The 24,389-nt window shown below is 41.5% G+C and overlaps 1 protein-coding gene across 1 annotated transcript in view; it reads left to right on the plus strand.

The window, feature by feature from the left end:
- The window catches only part of VMP1 (vacuole membrane protein 1), a 55,312-nt gene that overhangs the window by 22,299 nt on the left and 8,624 nt on the right, over window positions 1-24,389 (plus strand). The window contains exons 7-9 of the mRNA XM_054287211.1: window positions 14,378-14,458; window positions 17,892-18,008; window positions 20,857-20,918. Coding sequence (XP_054143186.1) covers window positions 14,378-14,458; window positions 17,892-18,008; window positions 20,857-20,918 — 260 coding nt within the window. The remainder of the gene's footprint in view (window positions 1-14,377; window positions 14,459-17,891; window positions 18,009-20,856; window positions 20,919-24,389) is intronic.

A 24,389-nucleotide genomic window follows, 5' to 3' on the forward strand; every position in this document is an offset into this window, starting at 1 on the left:
AAGTAAATGAGAGGGGGGCCAAACAATCAGCTGGTGTGAGTTCACAACAGACTTCCCAGGGATGGAGAAAGATCCTGCACTGGGTGATACCTGTGGTGATGGCAGGACAAGAATGCAGCTTGTTGAAGCAGATAAAACAGTGCAGCCAAGCATTTGCAATTATTTAGAGTCCCAGAACAGCACAATAAAGGTAGGGAGACACGGGAAAGCAGGGGTACAGGAGCTGCTGTTCCATAATCCTGGTTGTTCTGGCTGCATTGAAATCCTCCCTGGGCCAGAGATGATTTTCAGCCTCAGCTCATCCCTTTCAGATGACATTTACCTGCCTTGCCACTGACACCCTCAGGGACCAGTGTGTGACCCATTCATCAGCCTGAGGAAACATTTTTCCTGATGTGGAAATGCAGCAAAACTGCTCCAAGTCTCTTTTTGTTGCTCTTGTCATTTATTTTCTCCAGGGGTTGAATAGAGCACAGTTTGCAGTTGATGCAGCACATAGTCAGGTACTGCTGTGGATATTTTTTCCTTCAGATCAGGAGTTTGTATCCTGGTCACGAGTTCCTGATAGTGTTTTAGACCAAATCAAACATTTTTTCCTCATGCTGTTTGCCACTGAATTTTTCCCTCTGTATTTTTCCTTCTTATCCTGTTTTGTCTGCCACTAAGTTGAAACGGGTCATGAGACTGCTGTTAAAAACCAGCAGATGCTATTTACCATGCACTGATGTCTTTAAACTCCTCTGCCAGGGTAGTTTCTGGACATAAATATACACTTTTCTTTTCCCTCCTTCAAAAAAAATGGATGAGGCTTTTCCATGAAAGTGGTTTTTCTGGAAATACTGAGTGCAATCTAGTAATTCTAACAGTAAACCCTGTGTTTCCCAAAAGCCTCCCCCTACTAGAAGGTTCCAAAGGGTTTTTCTGTTATTATAAATAGTAAATTCTTCTCTTTTTTTAAAAGATGCAGTAGGGGGAAAAAAGAATCTGCTTTGTTCTTTTGTCTCCCATCAATCTTTGCTTTGCAAAGTAATCCCTTAACTGTAGGAAAATCAAGTTGTGGTAAAAAAAACAACAAGGAAACCAGTTCAATACATGACTTCAGTATCTGTGTTTACTGAAACTCTCCCAGCAAATTATATGTGTGTACAGTTGTGGGAGCAGCCAGAGATGGTTTCCAGAACGCACAGTGAGATTCTTGGGAAGAAAATTTTTTGCTAGAGAGCATTTTGTCAGGCCAGGCCAAACTATAGCTGTATTGACTGCCTGGAGTAAACAAGTGGCCTTGTGGAATTAATGAAGGAAAATGATGCTGTTATTTACCAGTACTTTTGATTTTATTTTCTTGGCAATTGAGTTTGGATTGAAGCGTGTTGTTTTGTGGATGGATGGCCAGGAAAAAAAAAAAATCTTTCAAACTCCACTTGTGGTTTGGTTTCTATAAACTCTTTTAACATGAGGCTTTGACAATCCGATTAAATTGTATTGTGCTCATAAAACTGACAGTTCAGTTTTTTCCATTTGCTAATGTGACTTCCTTTTTGCTTTTGGCTTCAATCATGTTTTCTCTGGATGTCTGTGGGAGACAGGCCTGCCTTTCCTATGACCTCTGCAAATCCCAATCTCCAGCACAGCTTATCACTCTTTGCCCTGTAATTTGCATTCATGAGCAGTGCCGATGCCTATTTTTAAATTGCTCATTAACAATTGTTGTTACCTCCATCAGCTTTCTCCCACTCTGAAACCTCACACGGGGGCTGTGACAAGTGTCCTGTGCCTTGGGGATGCTGCAAATGCTTGATGCCAAGTGAAGGAGCATTTTTTCAATGGAAAGGTCTCCTTGCAGCCAGCTTTTTGGGAAGGTTTGGGTGTTGGATTTTGCAGAATAGCTGAGCTGCTCTTTGCCCATGAGGCAGAGCCAGCTGTTTGACGTTTTTGCTGCGTGTGAGCTGCTCAGAGAGCTCACTGCTGCTGTTTCTCAACAACAATGGTCATTTGGAGAAACAGATGAGCATCTCCTCTGGTGAGAATGGATCGTGGCTGCAGCATCCAGCCTGAATGATCTGGGAGGGGGAATGTGCTCCTGGCTGGGCCACAAAAAAACAGCCAAGAAAGGGACCTAAGAGGATTAAACAGCGTCAAAGTTTAGTGCTCCATTCAGAGCAGCACAGAGCAAAATGCCATTTACTTTAAAGAGTCTATTGATGGATTTTCTGTCCTGGATGTCAGATCTGAGTGACCTGTCTCCTTGTGCTGGCTTTTGAGAGAGCTCATTAACCTGCAGCCGATGTGTCTGTGCTGTACTTCCCATTAGCACCCTTGAGAAAAAGCCCCTTCTTTTAAAGGAACACTCACTTCTCCTTCCTCGCTGTCCCTTTGTGCGCTCCCCAGCCAGTCCCAGTTCCTGCAGGGAGTGTCACAGCTGCCTCGTGGCCATGCCCTGCACAAGGGGGTGCCTTTTCTGCCTTTTCTGCCTTTTCTTTGTCCCCAGAGCTGCCACAAGGCAGAGCCCAGCACGCCCAGCTGGGATTTGTTCATGCTCAGGGCAGGGTTTAGAACCCAGCAGCGTTTCAAACAGCATCTGAGCTGCTGTCAGCTCTGTTCCAGTGGGATTCCAGAGTGAAGGGAGGTTTTATCAGAGCTCCCTTTTGGCCACAGGGAGTGTATCCAAAGCAGAGTGAATGCTCAGTGCTGGGGCAGCACTGTGGGAATGACACAGTCACAGACTCTTGGTGCAGTTTGCTGTCCCACGCACATGAGCAGGGATTCTCTTTTGCCAGTTTAATAGTTGCTGCTTGGTAATTTTTCTCGGTTCTCTGTCATGCTGGAACACTTCAAGCTGAGGAGTGAAAAAGCAACTTTTGGTGCCAGCTTCCCTCAGGGCACCCGGTGACAGTGCGTGGGCATTGCTGTATCCCGGAGCTCCTTGCTAAGAGGGGAAAGTACCGATATCTCTGAATATCTAATCCTTAATGGCTCTGAGTGTTTGGCTTCATTAAGTGGCATTTCTTTAAGAACTAATGATTTACACATCGGGGGTTCGCTTCTGTGCAGCCTCGCCCGCAGCCAAATTTCCATGTAAAAATATTTTCTAGTTGCCTATGTTACTATCAGCCAGCGCTGTTTGTTTACTCTCCAAGCTGGGGAAGAACAGAGCCTTGGAGAAGGGTTAAATGCTCAGAAACGCCGAGGTGCAGCACGGCTGGTTTGGAAATGACTGAGTGCCATCTGCACACTGGCTGTCAGTGGTTGCTGGGACCTGTTTTTGCCTCCACTGAACCTTTACTGGTTGTGGTTTGTCTGGCCATCACATGACTTCTCTGAAAATTCCCCCTCCCCTCCATTTCCAGTAAACTGTTTGAACAGGAGTGACTCAGAGTGAAACCAGCTTCCCTGTAACCACAGGGCTCGCTGAAGAATTTGTCAACGTGGACTCGAGAGGGTTCGAATTCAAGCGAGCCGCAGCCGCCTGCCCTGGAGCTCCCCCGAGCCCTCCCCGAGGGCAGCAAGGGGTTAACCCGGTGGGGACAGGCTCAACATCGTCCCAGCCTCGCTGGAAACCCTGCCCTGCTTTCCACATCTCCGCGTGGGGCTCTGGGTGCTGGGGCAGAACAAAGCCCGTGCCACACCCGGGACAAGGCAGCGCTGTGTTCTGACACGACACTGACTTCACTGCCCGGGAATGACTGAGCACGGCTAATGAGAGAAATCTCGCTTAATTAGCAGCGTTTTAGATGGCCAAATTCAGAGCAGGGGATCTGTGCCGTGATTAAATTAACAACTGCTGTCTGATAAGTTCCTGCTTGAAAAGGCTGCTGGCTTGTTTAATCAACAGCGTTTGAGGGTACTTGGTACAAGAAAAAAGAAGTTCAAGCAGACCACAAGCAGGTTTTTATAAAGCGTTTATCATAAAAATGGAAGTGGAAGGGTCACGTACAATAACTGGGAAACCTTGAGTTCTTTTTTATTTCTTTGTTTTGCTTTCCCAGAAATCACTTGTTGAAATGAACATCGCATTCCACTCATCCTTTCTCTTGCTCAGTCTTCCCTTTCCTCATCAGCTTCCTCTCTTTATTAATTGTTATTTATTAACTGCTGTGGGTGGTCACCAGCAGGCTGCTCCTCACACCCTGCATTCCTCAGGTTTGATGCCAGTATTTGTTAACAGCTCCAGGGGAGGTTTCTTCCTTTTTTTATGGTCTTTAATTAAATAGAAATTCACAACTGATCAAACCTTGAGCTGCACTTTAGACTAAAGTCCCCACGAGTGCTGGCGAGTGAGGTGACAAAGTGACAGTGTGTTTTCACAGACAATAGAACAGGCAGTGGGTGCACTGAGTAACAACTCAGTTTTGAGCTGTTCTCCAAAATTACCTCGTTTAAAATAAGTTTTGGAATGAGTCAATGGCGGCTTTAAATAAGGGAACTTGAGCACTTCCTGAGAGAAGAGATAGCAAAGAGTTAAACCAGGCAGGGGGAAGACAATGAGGGCTGTGAGTAAGGAATGTGTAAAGCACCTCCTGGTAGGATTTCTTTGGGCACTGGCAGGAGAACGTGCCCACATTGTTCTATTCATTTGCACACCTGCTCACAGATAAGAAAAAAACACCACAGGGCATTGCACTAATTACTAATGCTGACTGGAGAGGATTTTTGAGTTCTATTTTGAAGGGTCTGTTCCCTAAAAAATTATTTACATGTTCAGTGTGAAAGTACAGAAATCACCCAGGCAATGAAACCAAATCACCCAGGCAATGAAACCTGGGTTACTTTGCAACATTTTCACTCCGTGTTAGGTCAGGAGGAATTTCTCAGTAACAAATTTCTCACTTTACAACAGAAATTAGAAATAATGTCACCAGGTGTACTGGAAATGCTGGAAGCTGCATCTGCACAGGAGCTGTGGAGAAGCAGGTGGTTGAATTCTGTCATTGGATTTTCATGCCCTGTTCTGTGTGTGTTGAGAATGCTCAACACGAGTTTCTAAGGGGAAAATTTGTCCTCAATACTTGATATTTCACTCCTCAGTATTCTGGGAAAGACCAATAAATGATCAAAAGCTGGGTCAGAAATATGGTTTAAATATTTTTTTAAGGCCAACTTTCAATAACTGATAGAAATTCATTCTGGTATCATAATCAAGAAAATGGCTGTTTTTTCCCCCCCTGCTCCAGACACTGTTTGAATATCTGTGTTGTACAAGAGTCTGGTATGCAGCCCACTTGTGTGAGCTGTCTGGGAACCTCTGTCCCTCCCAGGGACAACAGGGGAGAGGTTGCACATCTGGGCTCAGAGGGAAGGCTTGTGTGTGCTGAGGGCTTTGTCAGCTGTGTCACAAGTTCCTCACTTCCACTCTATTTTAATCCTTAACTTATGTCTGAGGCCTGTGTGGAGAAACAATATTTTTTTCAGTGCTGATGGCTTTGGGTTCTCAGGTTTATCAGAGATTGAAAATGTCAATTTTCATAGCTGGTGATCAAAAATTCCTTCCTTACAATGTCTGGGTTTTAAACCACCTCAAAATGAGACTTGATTCTTTAGAATGGATTTTTAAAAATTAGCAATATTCTGGAACTGGCAGAGCTGGGCTCACAGTAACTGATTGCAGTGAGATAAATGAGCAGTGCAGGGGGGTTTGGCAGTGCTGGGATGTTCCTTTACTCCACTCATCCCCTGCCTGTGGCTGTAGTGTCTTGTCATGGAATCACAGAAAAATTCACCTCCAGAAGGACCTGAAGCAGTTTCTAATCCAATTTTTTTATTTTTTCCTTTCCTAGTCCAGCTCAGGTTCCTCAGGGCATTGTCTGGGCTGGTGCTGGAGCCCTTCAGGGCTGGAGGCAGCAAAAGCTCCCTGGGCAATCTCCTGCAGTGCTGCTGACAGTGCCACTGACACCCTGAAAATGGGCTGCAGGCTCTGCCCTGCCACGTGGGAATGGAAAGTGGCTGTTCAGCAAGGAAATAAATCAGTTTATCTGCAGTTGGTGTGCAGGGCTGGAGAGCTGCAGGGTGTTGGAGTGGACACATTACTGCTCTGAGGAGCAGAGGTGGCAGGGGATGTGGTTAAAGGGGCTGCAGCTCTGCAGGACAGATCTGATAAGGCTGAAAGGACATGCTCCTTCCTCTTCCTTGAGGCTGTTTCCTTTAATTGTGTCTCATTCTTTACGAAATTTCTTTATTCTTACAGCGTGTGAAGCAAAAAGGACTTTTTATGTAGAAGTTTGAGGGTTTCAGTTCTGGCTGTGGAAAAAGCTGGGTTTAAATTGGAGTTACAGAGCTGACAGAGCCCTCCCTATAATCTGTGTTCCTTTTGGTATTTCCCTTCTGAACCTGGCTGGGCATTGCAATAGGCTGAAATCTTGAAATGGAAGCTCCTGAGATGGAGTTTGTTGTAAAAAATAAACCATTTTTGCTGGTTCTTCCCTCGAGAAGGGGGAGGGAAATAAAAAGTTTCCTACCATGGTTCAGATGATTAATGAAATGAAGAAAATACCTGGAAGTTCCAGGTGGAACTAATGGACTGATCCAGAGCTGCTTGACTTCATTCCTGCTCCTGGTAATGGGGAGATCTTATTTACCATAAAATGGACTCATAATTTGGAAGTTTCACACTTTTACTCCTAAAATGAAATGCCCAGGAAAGCCAAGCCTCTGTTGGAATGGACACTTCAGTCTGTTGTCTCTGTTCCCACAGGGCTTGCAAAAAATTCATCTTTTGTGCTCTGTGGCTTCTTTTGTCTGTCTTTTCTAACATCTAACAGCACTTTTAACATCTGATAAGAGGACAGTGGGTTTAATTGTATTTTCTGTAGAAAAACTTAAGGTTTTCTGACCCAAGAACTAATGTAGTTACTTGTGTCTGAGTTTACCAAGTCCCAAAGATGATGAGCATCCTCCTGATTATCTCTGGATTGCAGCATCACCCCTCAACCTTAACATGCAGCCAACCTGAAGAATCTGAAGACAAACAGATGTGGAAATAAACCCCTCACAATCTGTCCTGCTTTCTCATCCTCACAATGGAAAAATCCACCTGTAAACAGAATTTCTTGTTGACCTGGGATTTTCTGTAAAATCTACTGTATGTTCATCCTTGCCTACAAATATTCTGAATATTGAGCTCTTAGCAGTTTGAAGCCCTCAGATCTCCATTAAACAATCTGTTCAATGAGGCTTTGTGGGTGCTGCTCTCTCCTTTCCACAGTTCTTTGGAGATTTTATTGCTGCTTGGTTCCCTTCATCTTGTACTTTTTAAAGCTGTTATCATGTTCAACATCTACGTCCTTTCCTCTTGCAACTTTTCCATGATTTCCCAACTCCTTTTCCAGCATTGAATGCCTCAGAAAACCCAGACTTCTCATGAAGTGAAACTTCTTTAGAATCTGGAATATCTGCCCTGTGCCTGTTGTAAATCCCTTTCTTCCATCAGACTCAGTCCTTGCTTAGTTCTGCCACCATCCCACCAGTGCTTTCAGAAATCCTTGAAAATTATTTTTCCCACCTCCCTCTTTTGGGGCTCTGATTTCCCAGACAGGACCTTTCTCTCCCAGATTTTTGGCTGATGAGGAAGTTTAAACCTTTCCCCTCACACCCCCTGTTCTCCAGGCATCAAATGGAAATCTCCTCTTTTTATTGCCCCTTTGCATTTACCTGGAAACATTTTGGAGAAAGTTGGAACAAAGAACCTTGAGCTGCTATCACAATATTCCTGTTTGTAATTTATCCATATTTTTGATATTTTGGGGGAGTTGAGCAGCGATTTTTGGCCAGTGAGTGCTGAACCATTGTGACCTCCCAGCCCTGGGTACCTCTGTGCCTCCCTGCAGTCAATGCTTTATTCCAAGGAGTTGTTAATTCCTCCCAGTCTGAAATCCTGGAATCCATTCCCTGACCACAAATGGTCATTCTCCCATCAGTTGTGTTTGATTCCATTGTGTTGGAACAGAAAGCCAGAAGAAACAAAATACTGTGCAGCTCATTTTTAACATAACTGGGATTTTTACATCAAGAGGGGCACTGTCTTTGTAGGCAGCTCTTTAAATGTTAAGGACTCTCTAATTTTGGTGATCTAAGTGGTAACTTCATACCCAGCCTTCAATCTGTGGGGAGGGGAAAATGTTCTTTACTTCTTTACTTCAGATGATTATCTGGATAATTAAACTTTTTTGTTATAACAATAATAGAAATAATGCTCAAAATAATAGAAATAATGTCAAATCTTGAGGGATTGTCCACACAAAAGGGAGGAATCTGCAGGAGGAGGAATTTCCCTCTCTGCAGCTGCTCCAGAGTTCTCCTGGAGAGCCACTGCGGTGTAACACATCCAGATCTCTCTTTATGACTTTTAATTATTTTTCTCTCATTCCCCTGTTTTCTATCAGAGTCACAAATCCTGTGTATCCCCTTCCAGGCCTTCTAGAAAAATCTTTTAACTCCTCCAGGCCAGCACCCACCAGGTGAGGAATGTCCATGGCATGGATGGGACCTGAGCAGGGAATGTGCACCACGAGCTTGGGATGGAATTGTGTTAAATTCAATCTCCATCTTTGTGTTGAATCTGCCAGATTTATCAATTTATTCTCAAGTGCTTGAGGTATTTACAGCAGGAAAGAAAAGGAGAGAAGTTTTGCCAGGCCTCAAATCCCTGGGATGTGGAACTGGATGGGTTTTTGAGGGACTGAGCTGGGATGTGATGGGAGCTGTTGGTTCCTCAGAGCTCCTAAAATCTGATTGCAGCTGTTTGAAAATGAGCTCTCACATTGCATAATCTGTGCAGGCTTCAGAGTCAGGGCTGGGGAGGTGGCACAGGTTATTTCTGGGGGATTCTGATTATTCAGAGCTCCTTGGGTACCTCCTGTGGATCAATCAGAGTGAGAAAAAAGAGGCTCCACAATTTCAATGGGAACAATTCATTGTGACCGCTCTGTTAGAGAGGGAAAAGAGGAAGAAAATATTTATTAAAATTATTTTTCCTTGAGCTTGTTAGCTAAATCTGGTGAGGTTTGATTTATTAAAACAATTTGATTTATTAAAACAATTTTACTTATTAAAACAATTTTACTTATTAAAACAATTTTTTCCTCAAGCTGGTTAGTTAAATCTGGTGAGGTGCTTGTTCTTCCCTCACATTGACGAGCTCACCAACTTCACAGTGAGAGATTAAATTATAAATGGGAACCAAATAAAAGAGGGATGGAGCAGAACTTTGTAACACAGACCAGGTTGTCCATTCTCTCTCTCAGGAAGGATTTTCCAGGGATAAAAGTTCCATATTTACCCAGGTAGGGACACTGAGGTAGAACATGGAAATTCTCCTTACCATCCCTTTAGGTTTGGAAATTTTGGAGGGATTTTTATCCTATGGAGACAATGGGGTGAATGAAATGATGAAAAATTCCCTTTGGCTGAGGCTGAGCAGACCCAGGACAGTTGTGCCAGCCGGGCCTGGGGAATCATCCCTGACCTTTCCCTGCTTTTGGGATGTGATGATTAACCCAATGAAGTCATCTTTAATCATTTAACCTTCCTCTGCCTGCTCTGCGGCACTCACAGGAAATCTATTTCCAAACCCCAAAAAATAAATCATCTTTGAAAGGGACACAGTGAGCTCAAGCATCCTGAAATGTTCTAAAGAATGAATCACAATTAGCTGGGAGGCCACTCCAGTCTAGAAACTTTAATTTGGGGGGAAAATGGTTTGCCTGTAAGTAGCTGAACTTTTATCTCTCTTCATATATATATATTATTTTTAAAGCAATAATTGATTAAACTTATTTTATTTCAAATGCTAAAAAAAAAAAAAGAGAAAAGATTGTTCCCCATGCAGGCTTTAGAAAAGAAAAGAAAAAAAAATTCTGTTGTGAAAGTGGTAAAAGTTGTAAAACTGGGGATTGGATTCTCAGGGAAATGAAACTTTGAAGGTTTTTTATTGTTGCAGATGTCACAAAGATTTGTCAAACAAAATTTAAGGAAGGAACCAAAGAGAAATAGTTCTGAACTTGTTTCCACAGAGTAAATGTTGGGGCTGAAATTCATGGTTTTGTTGGTTTATTACCCTGCAAATTATTCATAGCTTTGATTACATTAGATCATAGAAAATAGGTACAAAAAGTATCTTTAATTTGTCTTTTGGCTTATTCAGAAAATTTGGAAAAAAGGCAGACCAATGGCAAGTTCTTGAGTGAAATTTTTAGAATTTAAAATTTGCTTTCCATGAAGTAGATTGTGCTAGACAATGTAAAACCAAAACTTAGCAATGAAACAAGCTGAGTAATAACTTTAAAAAATAAATTATGAATTAGCAAGGTGAGAAAATTTGCTCCAACATTGGTTTTGGTTTGGGTTTTTTTTGCGACAAGCTTGTTAAACTTTTTTTAAAGACCTTCATTATTAACTTTTTAATGTTTTATATGTTTTTAGCTGGAGGGAAAATATTAATTTCAAAGCAGCCTTGAATTTTGTAGTTGAGAAATGTGGGTGAGGGAAGCTGGTTCTTTTTAAGAAATTTGGTTAAAAATGGTGCTTTGCCCTAAGTTCATACAGTCAATTTATCTCTAATTATAATATTATATTTTATTAAAGCAGCTGTGCTGCAACCATTAGTTTATAGAGAGTTTATTTCCAATTCCAGCTTGTGAAAATGAATACAACAGTGCATTAGCAACACAGTAAAAGATAATGGGGGAATAAATTAAAATCAGAATAGAAACAACTTCCATGCACATAAATCATGGAGCCATTTCAATAACTGTCTTGGAGTGTTTTATTTTCAAGATACTTTGCCATCAGATTTATGGAACTGCGAGGAAAAAATATTTATTGGCTTATAAAAGTGAAATTATTGCTCCAAGCCCGTGAGCTTTGGGAAAGGGGAGAGAAAAAAGGAGCTGAAAATGCCCCAGTGAGCTCCTCCAGAAATCCCTGAGGAGGGAACAATTCCAGGGACAAATTCCAATTTCCCAAGGACAAAATCTGCTTTAGCACCTTTGGGTGTTAAGTGAATTTGTAAAAAATCCTAAAGGTTTTTCACTGTGTGTTTGTGTTGTTTTCCTTGGGGAAAATCCTAGAAATAAATAAAATAAAAGAGTATTTTTATAAAATAGAAATTGTTCTTATAGAAAGAACAATTCCAGGACACCCTTTCCAAGGACAAAATCTGTTTTAGCACCTTTTGGTGTTTAAATGAATTTGTAAAAAACCCTAAAGATTTTCACTGTATCTTTGCCTGTTGTTTTCCTTGGGGAAAATCCTAGAAATAAATAAAATAAAAGAGTATTTTTATAAAATAGAAATTGTTCTTCTAAAAAGAACAATTCCAGGACACCCTTTCCAAGGACAAAATCTGCTTTAGCACCTTGTGGTGTTTAAATTAATTTATAAAGAATCCTAAAGACTTTTCACTATGTGTTTGGGTTTTTTTCCTTGGAGAAAGTCTTATAAATAAATAAAATAAAAGAGTATTTTTATAAAGTATAAATTGTGCTTATAAAGAGAACAATTCCAGGACACCTTTCCCAAGGACAAAATCTGTTTTAGCACATTTTGGTCTTTAAATGAATTTGTAAAGAACCCTAAAGATTTTTCACTGTGTCTTTGCCTGTTGTTTTCCTTGGGGAAAATCCTAGAAATAAATAAAATAAAAGAGTATTTTTATAAAATAGAAATTGTTCTTCTAAAAAGAACAATTCCAGGACACCCTTTCCAAGGACAAAATCTGCTTTAGCACCTTGTGGTGTTTAAATTAATTTATAAAGAATCTAAAGATTTTCACTCTGTGTTTGCCTGAGGAATTGGAGAGGTGTTTTTCCTTGGGGAAATTCTTATAAATAAAATAAAAGAGTATTTTTATAAAATATAAATTCTTATAAAGAGAACAGTTCCAGGGCACCTTTCCCAAGGACAAAATCTGTTTTAGCACCTTTTGGTGTTTAAATGAATTTGTAAAAAACCCTAAAGATTTTTCAGTGTGTGTTTGCCTGGGGAATTGAAGAGTTGTTGTTTTCCTTGGGGGAAATCTTATAAAAAAATAAAATAAAAGAGTATTTCTATAAAATAGAAATTGTTATTCTAAAAAGAACAATTCCAGGACACCCTTTCTGAGGACAAAATCTGTTTTAGCACCTTTTGGTGTTTAAATGAATTTATAAAGAATCTTAAAGACTTTTCACTATGTGTTTGGGTTTTTTTCCTTGGAGAAAGTCTTATAAATAAATAAAATAAAAGAGTATTTTTATAAAGTATAAATTGTGCTTATAAAGAGAACAATTCCAGGACACCTTTCCCAAGGACAAAATCTGTTTTAGCACCTTTTGGTGTTTAAATGAATTTGTAAAGAACCCTAAAGGTTTTTCACTGTGTCTTTGCCTGTTGTTTTCCTTGGGGAAAATCCTAGAAATAAATAAAATAAAAGGGTGTTTTTTTAAAATAGAAATATTTTATTCCCTGCATCCCTGGAGCTGGGATCCCCTTTTTGGGTTCTGTTTCCCTGGAAATAACCACGAGGGAATTTGGGGCTGCAGCAGGAACTGCCCTGGATGTCGCAAGAGTTTTGGGCTGGGTCCTCAGGAAATTGTTGTGTTTTGTTGTTTACAACAATTCCTGTCAAAATTCACTCTTTTAATTTAAAAAAAAAAAAAATTCGTTTTACTTTCCAGATTGTTTCCTGTCAGAATAAGCTCAAGGGGTCGGTGTCACAGGTTTAATCCTCGTGTTCTGGGGGGGATCCCACAAATATCAGGGAAGTTTTTCATTTAAAAAGTGAATTTTGATCTCTTCCATTTTGTAATCGTGAGCCCAAGGTGTAACTCCTGCTCAAAGTGTGGAAATTCACCTTTATAGGATATTCTAGAGGGGTTTTATATTCCCCTGTGGTTAAAAATGTCCCACTGAAAGATTTAGAAAATCTCATTTCTTACAGTTTTTATTTGAGTTCTTTTTCCAGGGATTAAATACAATAAATAGAATTATTCTGCATTGAGTAATTATTTTTGGTTCTGTGTTTTGTTTTTTTTAATTTTCAAAAATGGAATTTAACTTTTTGAAAGCACATCAATGAAGAAAAGTTACTACTTGAAAAAAGGTGTAAAAAGAAGCAAATGGTCTCAACACAGATTTATTATTTTTTAATCTGCCACAGAAAATGTTGTCAATTCTACAGCTCAAAATTTAAATAATATGCAAGAACATTGTAAAATAATTGTAGTTTTCTCTCTTCTTTGGTGTGTAGTATTTAAGGTTTCAACAGAACTGTAACCAAGTTAAAATTGCATTAATGTAATTTTTCTGGATTACCCTGCAGTTGCTTTAATCAATAATTAATGATATTCTAAATTCTACAATTCAATAGTAAAGGGTAGAATTTGGAATATCATTAATTATTGATTACAGTCATTTCCTTGGGTAATTTATTGCATTGCTCCTGGAAATTCAGAATTTTATTGCTTATTTGTAGGTTTTTTAAAAGGAATGGGTAATTATTTTTAATGTTTGCTATTCCCAAGGATTCCCAGCTTTCTGCAACTGCTGTGGCCAAGCCTGAGCAGGGAGCACTGACCTTGCTTTTATTTTTCTGGACAGAATTTTATCTCCTGTAAATTCCCTTCTCACATGCAAGGAAACTGCTCGTGAGAATCTTTATTTTTGTTTTTTTTTTGCGGGGTTTCCTGGGTGTTTGGCAAATTTTGAGCCTCAGGAGTAAGGACTGATCACAAAATAAAAGGAGGCAGCTCCAGTCACAGGGGCTGCACCTCCCCTGCTTTTAAAGCAAATTGCTCAGTAATTTAAAGTAATTTAGGCTGGATTTTAATGAATTTTATAAGTCTGTTGTAGGCAGTGCCTGGAATTGGCAATTTTGGTTGAGATCCTGGGTTTGGGAGAGCAGATCTGAGGCTGTAATGGGATTATTTGGATTATTGTGCTCTTTCTGTCCTCAGAAAGTTCCTTTTACCTCTGGAAATGGCGTTGGAGGAATTTATTCCCTCTGCTTGTTTAAGGAATAGGTACAAACAGCCCTGGCATTCCAAAGATATGGGGAAATAAATAATGGGAAATCTGTTTTCAGAGCAGTTCCCCAAAGATATGTGGAAATAAATAATGGGAAATCTGTTTTCAGAGCAGTTCCCCAAAGATATGTGGAAATAAATAATGGGAAATCTGTTTCCACAGCAGTGGGAGCTCAGTGCCGCTCTCAGGGTGTGAAAACCAAACTCAGTGCATGGGGAGCTCCCGTTCCACCACCACTGTCCCTCCAAACTCAGGGTTTCACACTGACCTTCCTGCTTTAAAATTCCTCCCATTCCCCGGTGGGAAATCCTGGAGATCACACACCTTCTGAGCTCTGTTCAGGTGAGGTTTCCTCATGAATAATTTGATTTTCCTGTTGCAGGACTTTGCTTCCCGGGCGAGAGTGGCCGTGCAGAACCTGGTGCAGAAGGTTGGGTTCTTTGGGATCCTGGCCTGTGCCTCGGTGAGTTCCCCAGGAAATTGGGATTTATGGGCACAAAATGCAGCTCTTGCATGTCCTGCCATGCAATTCAGTTTTGTTTGCACTTTCTGTGTCTCTCAGGGAGACAAAACCTGCTGGAATTGTGATATTGTTTCTTTAGGTGTTGGTGGATTGTATTTGACATTCTTGACATCCTCAGATCCAGAGGTGTGCATGGATTGGAGAGGGGAAAGCTCCCTGCAGAAATCCTGGTTAGGGTGTCCATCCATCCCTTCCAAACCTCCCAAATCTGCTCTTTGGGCCATCAGGAACCAGAGAGGGCAGAAAAAGGAAGCAAATTTCAATTGTGGCTGTGGAGCACAAACTGCTCATGGCTTTTTTAATCAAGAGGTGAAAGGAGCACCTCCAGTGATGCTATTTTAGTTTTTTATGTTCTTTTTTCAGAATAAAAAAATAATATTGGAGGTTTACCTCTCTCTCTGGAGCTGGCAGGAGTGGTGAGCCTTGTTCTTCATCCCACACACAAACTGGGATGTGACTGCAGAGTGTGGGACCCCCAATCCCATTTTTCTGCAATGACCACAACATCACCCAGCTCTGAGGCTTTCACTCCACATTGTCCAGCATCTCTTGTTTCCCTAAACTGTAAAGATGACACAGCCAGCTGCTTGCTCAGAGTGGGTAACCTGTGTTGGAATTAATCCGATCAGAGCTGCTGACATAAAGCTCCTGCTCACTAATCCTTACAAATATTTTCATGTTTGGAGTAATTTATCCTACAAGCTGCTCCTTAAATCCTCCCAGGAGCTGCTCCTGCTCTGACACATCCCTGTCCCTACCCCTGTCCTTGTCACCAGCACAGCTTGGAGCTGGCAGGGGGAGGGACTGGCCAAGGTGGAGGAATGGAGGAAAGGGTTGGTGACACCTTTAGAGGAGGCTGGAAACACCCAGAGCTCCTGCTCAGTGATATTTAAACATTTGTTTGACTTCTTCCCCACTTTGCTACTCAGCCCTGGGCTGGGGGAGGGATGAGGATCCACCAGGGCACACCTGGGCTTTGTAAATGTGAGTTTGTGAGTGTGAGTTTGTAAATGTGAGAGTTTGTCAATGTGAGTTTGTGAGTGTGAGTTTGTAAATGTGAGAGTTTGTGAGTGTGAGTTTGTGAGTGTGAGTTTGTGAGTGTGAGTTTGTGAGTGTGAGTTTGTAAATGTGAGAGTTTGTCAATGTGAGTTTGTGAGTGTGAGTTTGTCAATGTGAGTTTGTGAGTGTGAGTTTGTAAATGTGAGTTTGTCAATGTGATTTTGTGAATATGAGTTTGTAAATGTGAGTTTGTCAATGTGCTCACACAACAGCTGCAGGAGGAAGGGAGAGGTGGAAGGTTCCAGAAGCCTTGGAAAAGCAGGAATGCAGAGCTGTCCCTGTGTGTGGCACCTCTGGGTGAGCCAGGGGAAGGAAAGCCTCCCCTCCATGTGTTCTCCTTGAATTTATCTGCACCCTCACCAGCCCAGGGGCATCTCAGGATTTCTCTACCAGGTCCCTCCTCTGTTTGCCTCCCCTGTAATTGTGATCTTCCCCCTGGATTTCAGGCAGTTTTATTTGATGTGTATTTTATGAGAATTTGCTGGTGAAGTGGTAATGGCTGTCCCAGCTGTGGGTCCTTGTCTCTCAAGTGGTGGCTTCAAAATGCTGCATAAAAACCCCAGCAAATGGAAATGAGAATTCTGCAAGCTTACCCAGTGAAGTCAACTGCCTGTCATGGTGTTTAGTGGCAATAAGGAAGTCAGGATTGTCTGCAGTTTATTTCTATATAAAGGCAGCTCTGGGCAGGGAACAAAGCAAGAGTCAGCCCCAAGTTCCTCGCTGTGACTTGTGAGAATTTGCCCTCTTGTTTTTGTGGCCTTTTTTTGGCAACTTTGAGTAACAAGCGCAGAGAAAACCTTGCTGGGGATGTGCTGAGTAAATTCTGCACCCACAGCAGCCCTGCCCCAAACTGCAGGGATTGAAATGGTCTGTGGACCAACAAAAACCCCTCAGAGCACCAGCCCAGAAGAGCCTGGAGCAGCCTTGGCTCCAGGAGCAGAAGGTTCTGGGGCAATCACTGACAGCTCCAGGGGCAGAAGGTTCTGGGGCAATCACTGCCAGCTCCAGGAGCAGAAGGTTCTGGGGCAATCACTGCCAGCTCCAGGAGCAGAAGGTTCTGGGGCAATCACTGACAGCTCCAGGGGCAGAAGGTTCTGGGGCAATCACTGCCAGCTCCAGGAGCAGAAGGTTCTGGGGCAATCATTGCCAGCTCCAGGGGCAGAAGGTTCTGGGGCAATCCCTGACAGCTCCAGGAGCAGAAGGTTCTGGGGCAATCATTGCCAGCTCCAGGAGCAGAAGGTTCTGGGGCAATCATTGCCAGCTCCAGGAGCAGAAGGTTCTGGAGCAATCACTGCCAGCTCCAGGAGCAGAAGGTTCTGGAGCAATCATTGCCAGGAGCAGAAAGTTCTGGAGCCATCATTCCCAGCTCTGTGGCCACAGCAGCTGCCCCAGGTGGGCAGGGCAGGTGGAGCCTGCTCAGGGAGCCGTGGTTTGAACCCAGTTCAGATTTCTCCCTCTGCAGGTGCTGCTGTGGCTGCTCATAAATCTGAATTTCTGCTCTCCAGCAGTCCAGTGCAACCCTTTGTCACAGGTTGCAGGTTTGGTGCAGAGTGTCCTTTATTCTTAATCTTTATTCCCTTTTTTATTCCATTTTTTTTTTAAATCACAAAACTCTTTATACCCTCTTTATTCCATTTTTTAAATCCCAAAAGCCCAACAGTACCACACTGCTCCTGGGAGTGACCCTGCTCAGACACTGCCCCTGTGCTCCAGGCTGACAGGGAAAGGTTGGAATTCAGACACTTTCTTGATTTCATTTCAAAAATATTTTACAGATAGTATCACCATACCAAAAGTCAGGCCAGCAGTTTAATAATAATAAAAAATTCTTTTAATTTTAAATGAAATGCATATGCTTAATAAAATCTAATCAGTGTTTTTAAACTGGATACATATGACTGTAAATGCCAGTTTTTAATGTAGGTTCTCAGCTGGAATCACTGGGGATCAGTTGAAACTCTGGCTTCCAAGAGTGATGTGCTTGTCAGAGAGAAAATTTGATAAATCACTCAGAATGGCTTTGCTGTGGTTTCTGTGCATTTCACATGGAAAACTTTTCCTTAGTTTTTTTCAGGATGCAGGGGTAAGGAGGGACCTTGAGGATGGAATTGTCTGGGACAGTGTCTAGCTGAATCCCAGAGACTGAAGTTCTGTGGTGGGACATCAACATTTCTGTAATTATTGAGACACAAGAGCTTTGCATCAAGCTGGAGAAGGGGAAACTGTTCATTTTTCAGAATTCCAGCCTCTGTGGTGTTCCTGTCCATCCAATGTGTGCTGCAATTCCTGACCCTCTTTCCCTTGCACTCCACAGATCCCAAACCCCCTGTTTGACCTGGCTGGGATCACTTGTGGCCACTTTCTGGTTCCCTTCTGGACCTTCTTCGGTGCAACCTTGATTGGAAAAGCTGTGATAAAAATGCACATCCAGGCAAGTGCTGCCCCTGCAAACCTCTGAAACTTTGATTCTTTCCCTGCCTGTTCCACTCTGACACTTGGGGATGAAACCTTTGAAATTTTGATTTTTTCCTGCCTGTTCCACTGTGTTATTTGGGGATGAAACTTTTGAAACTTTGATTCTTTCCCTGCCTGTTCCACTGTGTTATTTGGGGATGAAAACTCTGAAAATTTGATTTTTTTCCCTGCCTGTTCCACTGTGTCACTTGGGGATGAAACTTTTCAAACTTTGATTCTTTCTCTGCCTGTTCCACTGTGTTTTTTGGGGGTGAAACCTTTGAAATTTTGATTTTTTTCCCTGCCTGTTCCCCTGTGTCACTTGGGAATGAATCCTGCAGTCTCCTTGCCCGACTTGAAGCAATAGAAATTAATTTGGTGCAAAGGATTTACAATAAAGGAGCTGCTGGGCTGCTCCAAACGGAGGCAAGTGAGTAATTTACAGCTGCTGACCGGCTCAGGAAATTGGTGGTTAGCCAAAGTATTTACCTACAGCCTTCAGCAGACTGCCAGGGCTCCAGCACTGAACTCCTTTTTGGTGCCAAACCCTCATTTGCACTTTGAAATGCCCTTTTTAGCTCGCTGAGAAAACCCCAGCGAGCCTGGGCTGGGCCAGCCCACTTTGGGTGGATTTGCTGCAGTTTTGGGGCAGTTTGGTGTCCCAGGTGGGACGTGCTGAGTTTGACAGTGCAGTTGTTTGCACAAAATGTGAATTCTCCTGGAGCTGCATCACCCTGCCCCGAGGAGAGCTGGGGTTTGGTTCCCTGGGGATTTGCTGGTGTGGTCAGGGCTGGAGCTCTCTCTGTGTTTGGGATGTTTTCAGCTGAGTTTGGGTTTTTGCAGCGTCTCTGCCTCTGTTGTTTGCAAATCTCGGCTGTGACTCCCATCAAAACAGCAGAAGCTTTGAGTAAAAAAAAATTTCATGTTACAGCCTCATCAGGCTGCTTTAAAATCTTTATTTTGCCCTAAACACGAGCTCTTCTCTTCCCATCATTTTTTAGATCGTTGTTTTATTTTGCCCAGTGCTTAAGCAGAAAACAACAAATAGATTTGGAAATTCTTCCATTTCTTGGGATAAAACAGCTTTTTCTCCACACTTATTTTTGTATTAGCTGAATTTTCTTCTGCTTTTCAATCCATGTGTTGCTAAAATGTGTTCTGGCAGCACAGAAAAGTGAAATAATATCAGCTAATATTCCTTTTATTATTTTAATTGCCTGGTTCAGCTACCACAGTGTTTGCTGTGTAATTTATAGTGCTCCACACTCAGATCCCATGTAAGTGAAAAACCATTTCCCAGTGCCTTGTACAGTTGATAAATCATGATTTTGTAATTTAATTCTCTTTTTCAAGCACACCCTTGTGCAACAGCCTTGATTTTTTGGAGTGATCTGGCTGGACATGGAATTTGGGAAATGTGAGAGTCATGGAAAAGGCTTTAATGCAATGTTCAGACAGGAAGTGAGGGACTGCCCAGTGCCATCCTGGGACTCCTTTCCTGTTCCCTTACTCAAATTCTGTCAATTCCATCTCAATTTTTTATTCTGATTTGCTTAAGTGTTAATGATTTTTTGGTTAGTAGGAAATGAAGAGTTATTCTGTTGTGTAAAATTTTATTCGATAAATCATGGACTGTTTTCTAAGGTTGAAATTGTATTTGAAGCTTGATTTTAATATGTTTAATAGTTTTTTTAATATGATTAAATATTATATTTGGAATTACAGGTTTGATTTTTATTTAGAGCTAAAACTTGCTAGGTTAGATTTTCATATTTATTACTTTGCTAAGTTGTTTTTGAAGAATTTTAAGATACATTTTGGATTAGGGTTAGGAGTGTGATCATTATTATAATTCTGTTTTATCACAGGTGCCCAAAGCTCTTTTCTTTTTTTGCTGTTTCTGTGTGAATCAGGGTTATTTTCCCCTCTGTGATGTGTTTGTGTGAGGGGCTGTGAATTTCTCTGGCTGTTTTTCCACTCAGACATTGTTGATGGAGTAAAGTGACCTTGAGCTTCTGGGAATGGGAGTTTGGGGAGGATGAGAATGGGCAGCAAAAACACGGCAAGAAATGCAAACTGTGAGCAAACAGGGCCAGAAAGGGAACAGATTTTTATTCTCTTCTGCCTCTTTTCTGAGGAGAAAAATAAAAAATATTGAAAATATTGAGAATACAGACGTATTGAAAGTATTGAAAATATTGAAATATTGAAAATACTGAAAATATGGAAAATATTGAAAATACTAAAATATTGAACATACTGAAATATTGAAAATACTGAAATGTTAAAAATATTGAAAATACTGAAATGTTGAAAATACTGAAATACTAAAATATTGAAATATGGAAATTATTGAAAATACTGAAATATTGAAAATATTGGAAATACTGAAAATATTGAAAATACTGAAATATTGAAAATATGGGAAACAGTGAAAATACAGAAGTATTGATAATACTGAAATACTGAAATATTGATAATACTGAAATACAGAAAATATTGAAAATACTGAAATACAGAAAATATTGAAAATACTGAAATACTGAAAATATTGAAAATATTGAAAATACTGAAATATGGAAAATATTGAAAATGCTGAAATACAGAAAATATTGAAAATACTGAAATACTGAAAATATTGAAAATACTAAAATATGGAAAATATGGAAAATACTGAAATACTGAAAGTACTGAATTATTGAAAATACTGAAATATTGAAAATACTGAAAAATAAAGAGGACAGGAGGAAAGGTGGGCAGGAGCTGCTGGGGAAGGAGCACAAGGTGGCTCCAGGCTCTGTGTGACTGCTCTTGTCCCTCCACAGAAACTCTTTGTCATCATCACCTTCAGCAAACACATCGTGGAGCAGATGGTGGCCCTCATCGGGTGAGTCATTCCCAGCTCAGTAATTCATTAATTCATTAATTAATTCATATCTGCACCCATCAGGTTGGAAGCAGCTCGGGGTGCCCAGGGTGTTTTGGCGCAGGGCTCAGCTCTCACTGCAGCTCCTGCCCCAGTCCCTGCAGGGCTTTGCTGGCCCTGAGGTTCAGGGTTGTGGGATCAGCTCAGAACTTTCACCCCAAACCAAAATTCAGCCCTTCCTCTCTCCCATCCATGCATTTATGGGGTGTCTGCCCTGGGTTTCTGTAGTGGGATCTTATGGTAAAAAATAAGGACATTTATAGAAAATTATATTTCTAGAAAAAAATAATAGAATTCGGTGGTTCCATATTAAAAACCTGAGATTTTATGCAGTGTTTAAGGTTGACAATACAAATCCTCCTTAACTGGAAGTACCTCATACATTTACAACATCAAATCACTCATAAAACACCAGAATGAGAAATTTGGTGTGTGGAGCTTGGTCCCCATTCTGTTAAATTCTGTAGAAATGGATAAAGTGTCCTGATTTTGAGAAAGTTTGGTTTGGGTTTTTTAAAACCAAAATGGATCCAGCCTAACATAAATCCATAAAATAAATGTTGAGGTGTTCCTGCTTTCCCAAGGTCTCTTCTCTGGGGTAAATGGATATTTTGCTGCCCAAAGTCTAATAACTATTTTCACATAAAAACCACACTCCTCAAGAGAAGTTTCAGGGGAGGAATGTCTGGAAATAATTCCTTTTAAACCAAAACTCCAAGCAGTGATGCTGAAAAAGAAAAGGAGTGTCAGAAGAACCTTGCAGGGCATTTCAGTGATGAAACAAATCCTGGCTTTATTACTCCTGATCATCTGCTCTCTACCAAAACTCAAAATGAATTTGTTGCTGTGAACATTATTTTAAACAAGAGAGGGAGAGAGAGAAATGTGGTTTGTTTTAAGCATCCTGAGTTTTTCTCAGCATCAATCACTGCAGACAGTTTGATCTGCCCCCAGCTCAGGTACATTTCCAAGGATTTACTCTCCTGTGGATGCTCTGAGCCAAACCCAGCAGATTTTTCCTACTTCATCTGTCTTGGAGATAATTTTGCATTGAATTACTTCGAGTGCATTCACAGGAGCTCTGCTGGGCTCGGCTTTTATGGCAGGGTTGATGTCAGAGGTAAAAAATGTTCCTGGGAGACAGTGAGATTTTTGGAATGTCCTGGTACCCTTGACTTTTCTCAAGCTGTCTCCAGCATTACCTCATCAATTTTGGTGGAGGGGAGCCTCAAACATGTTAAACAATACCTTGCTGTAAAAGCCCCATTATTGAATTAAAGCACAGCTCTGTTTCATGGGCAGTAACTTCATTTTAATCAAATCCTCTCCACCACAATGACTTTTAGACTTTCTTTGTCAGGGCTGTTGCTCTTAAACAATAGGAAATAACTGAGCACAATACCTGAAAATAATTAATATGCTGATAGCCAGGATAAATGGAACTTAGAAGATTAAGTTGAGAGATAAAGTCTGAGGAAATCTGATTTTATAAGCTAGGGAGAATTTCCTGACAATTTTGTGATGTTTAGTCAAAAAAGCAAAACTGATTCATGTGCAGACCTTGTTTTTATTGTCACTGGGTGCTGCTGGGTCCCTCCCTGAGCCTGCCATAACCAGGTATTTAACATCATTTAATTTGATTTTACGGTTTTGTCTAGGTCTCCATTACAAACAGATCATAAAATACTTTTTCTATTCATTAAATAAAAAAGGAAACGGAAAAGAAAACGTGGCAGGAAATTAAGGAGCTGTTTACAGAAAATTTTAAATTTTTGTGAAAGTTTTTGGCAACAAACCTTGTTGGGAATGAGGGAGATGAGTGGGTTTGAGAAGCAGGGCTGGTGTGAGGTGGAAATCCAAGCTGAGGAGGATTTCCAGAGGGGCTGGGAATTCCCAGGCTGTCCCAGCAGCTCCTGATTTTTGGTGGTTTTTGGTGGTTTTTGGTGCCTCAGAGCTGGGACAGGATCCTGCCCTCCCTGGGCTTTGCTGGGGGAAGATGCTCTGGAGTTGTTCTGTGTTCTGCCACTTCAGCAAGGCTTTATTGCCGATTTTATTCAATTCTTTATTACCTCGTGTGCTGTGGGGTTTTTGGCTGCTCCATCTTTCTGTTCCTGTTTTCCACCTCCAGCTGTTGGTGAAGTCCCACTGTGCAGAGCAGGGTGATGTTCTCTGGGAAGGGGCAGCTCTAAATGGGGGTTAAGAATTCCCAAAAAACTACTGAAGAAGTAGTTCTGAAAGCACACAGCATCCACTAACCTGTGGGATCCATTCTGGTGGGAAATGGTCAGGAAGAAAGAAAAAAATTGACATTTTTTAGAGAGAAATCCCACCCTGGCCACACAGATTCCCTCTGCTGTGGTTAATGATGAACTCCAGGGCTGGAGTGTCTGGGATTGTTCCTGCAAGAGGTGTCAGGCCCAGGGCTGGATCCTACAGCAAAAACAGTGAATTCCTACCTAAATCAGAGTCCCAGAAGGGTTTGGGTTGGGAGGGATCCTAAAGCTCATCCAGACACATCCCTCACCTCCCACTGCTGGCCTGGGACACTTCGGGGACAGCCACAGCCTCTCTGATGGCTGGTGAGTTCTAAAAGACTCATTATTCACTTAATTACTGAGTGCATAAACTGATTTGGAGCTAAAACAGAACCCAGTGAGATTTTGCTGCTTTGATTTTTAATCCCCTTCTCGTGGGTGTTACCTGTGAGAATCCAACAAACTCTGGGAAATCCACCCAAAAATATCAGAGCTCCTGAAGTGTCCCATACCCAGTGGCTTTTGTGGGAGAGTTTTCCCCCCTTCCCAGCTCTGCAGGGCACTGTGAGTGATTGCACAGTGAAATAAAAGCAGTTTTTTGGTCCCAGGTTCTGGAAGCTCTGCCTGGACAAACCAGTTTGTTGCTATTTCTTGTGCCATAATTCTTTGCTTACAGCTTAATCTCAGTTGATGCTGGTAAAGGGAGCGTGGTGTTCCTTCCACCAAAAAAGCACAAATGAGATCATGGTGACTGAGCTAACTGGAAAGTTTGCTTAAAGATTGTTGGGGGTGTTTTTTAGTCAGAAATAATTTACAGTACAGGTTGAGGTTATTTCTTTAGAGCACAAGGTAAGAAGTGATAAAGGGACAACCAGAAATTTTGTCCTGGAGTGGGGAGAGCTGGGCAGGGGCTTCACAACCTCCTGGGAGGAATTTTGGAAGGTTAAACCAATCCCCTTGACATTGTTGGTTGAAAACTCAGCAACCTCCCTACATCAGAAACCTGGGGATGTGTCCTGAGCACAGCAGAGCAGCCCCACACAAAAATGGCTTTATTGCCCTGAAAGGGACACAGATGTGAATGAAATCTGAGGAGCTTTGGTGTTGAAAGGCTGCCAGTGGATCACAACAGAATTAGAAGAGTTTATTTGCAAAAGACTTGAAGGATTTAACTGAA

This window comes from Melozone crissalis, unplaced genomic scaffold, assembly GCF_028551555.1.
Source record: "Melozone crissalis strain CALT ecotype California unplaced genomic scaffold, PUWL_Pcris_2 ptg000057l_1, whole genome shotgun sequence".
Taxonomy (NCBI): domain Eukaryota; kingdom Metazoa; phylum Chordata; class Aves; order Passeriformes; family Passerellidae; genus Melozone; species Melozone crissalis.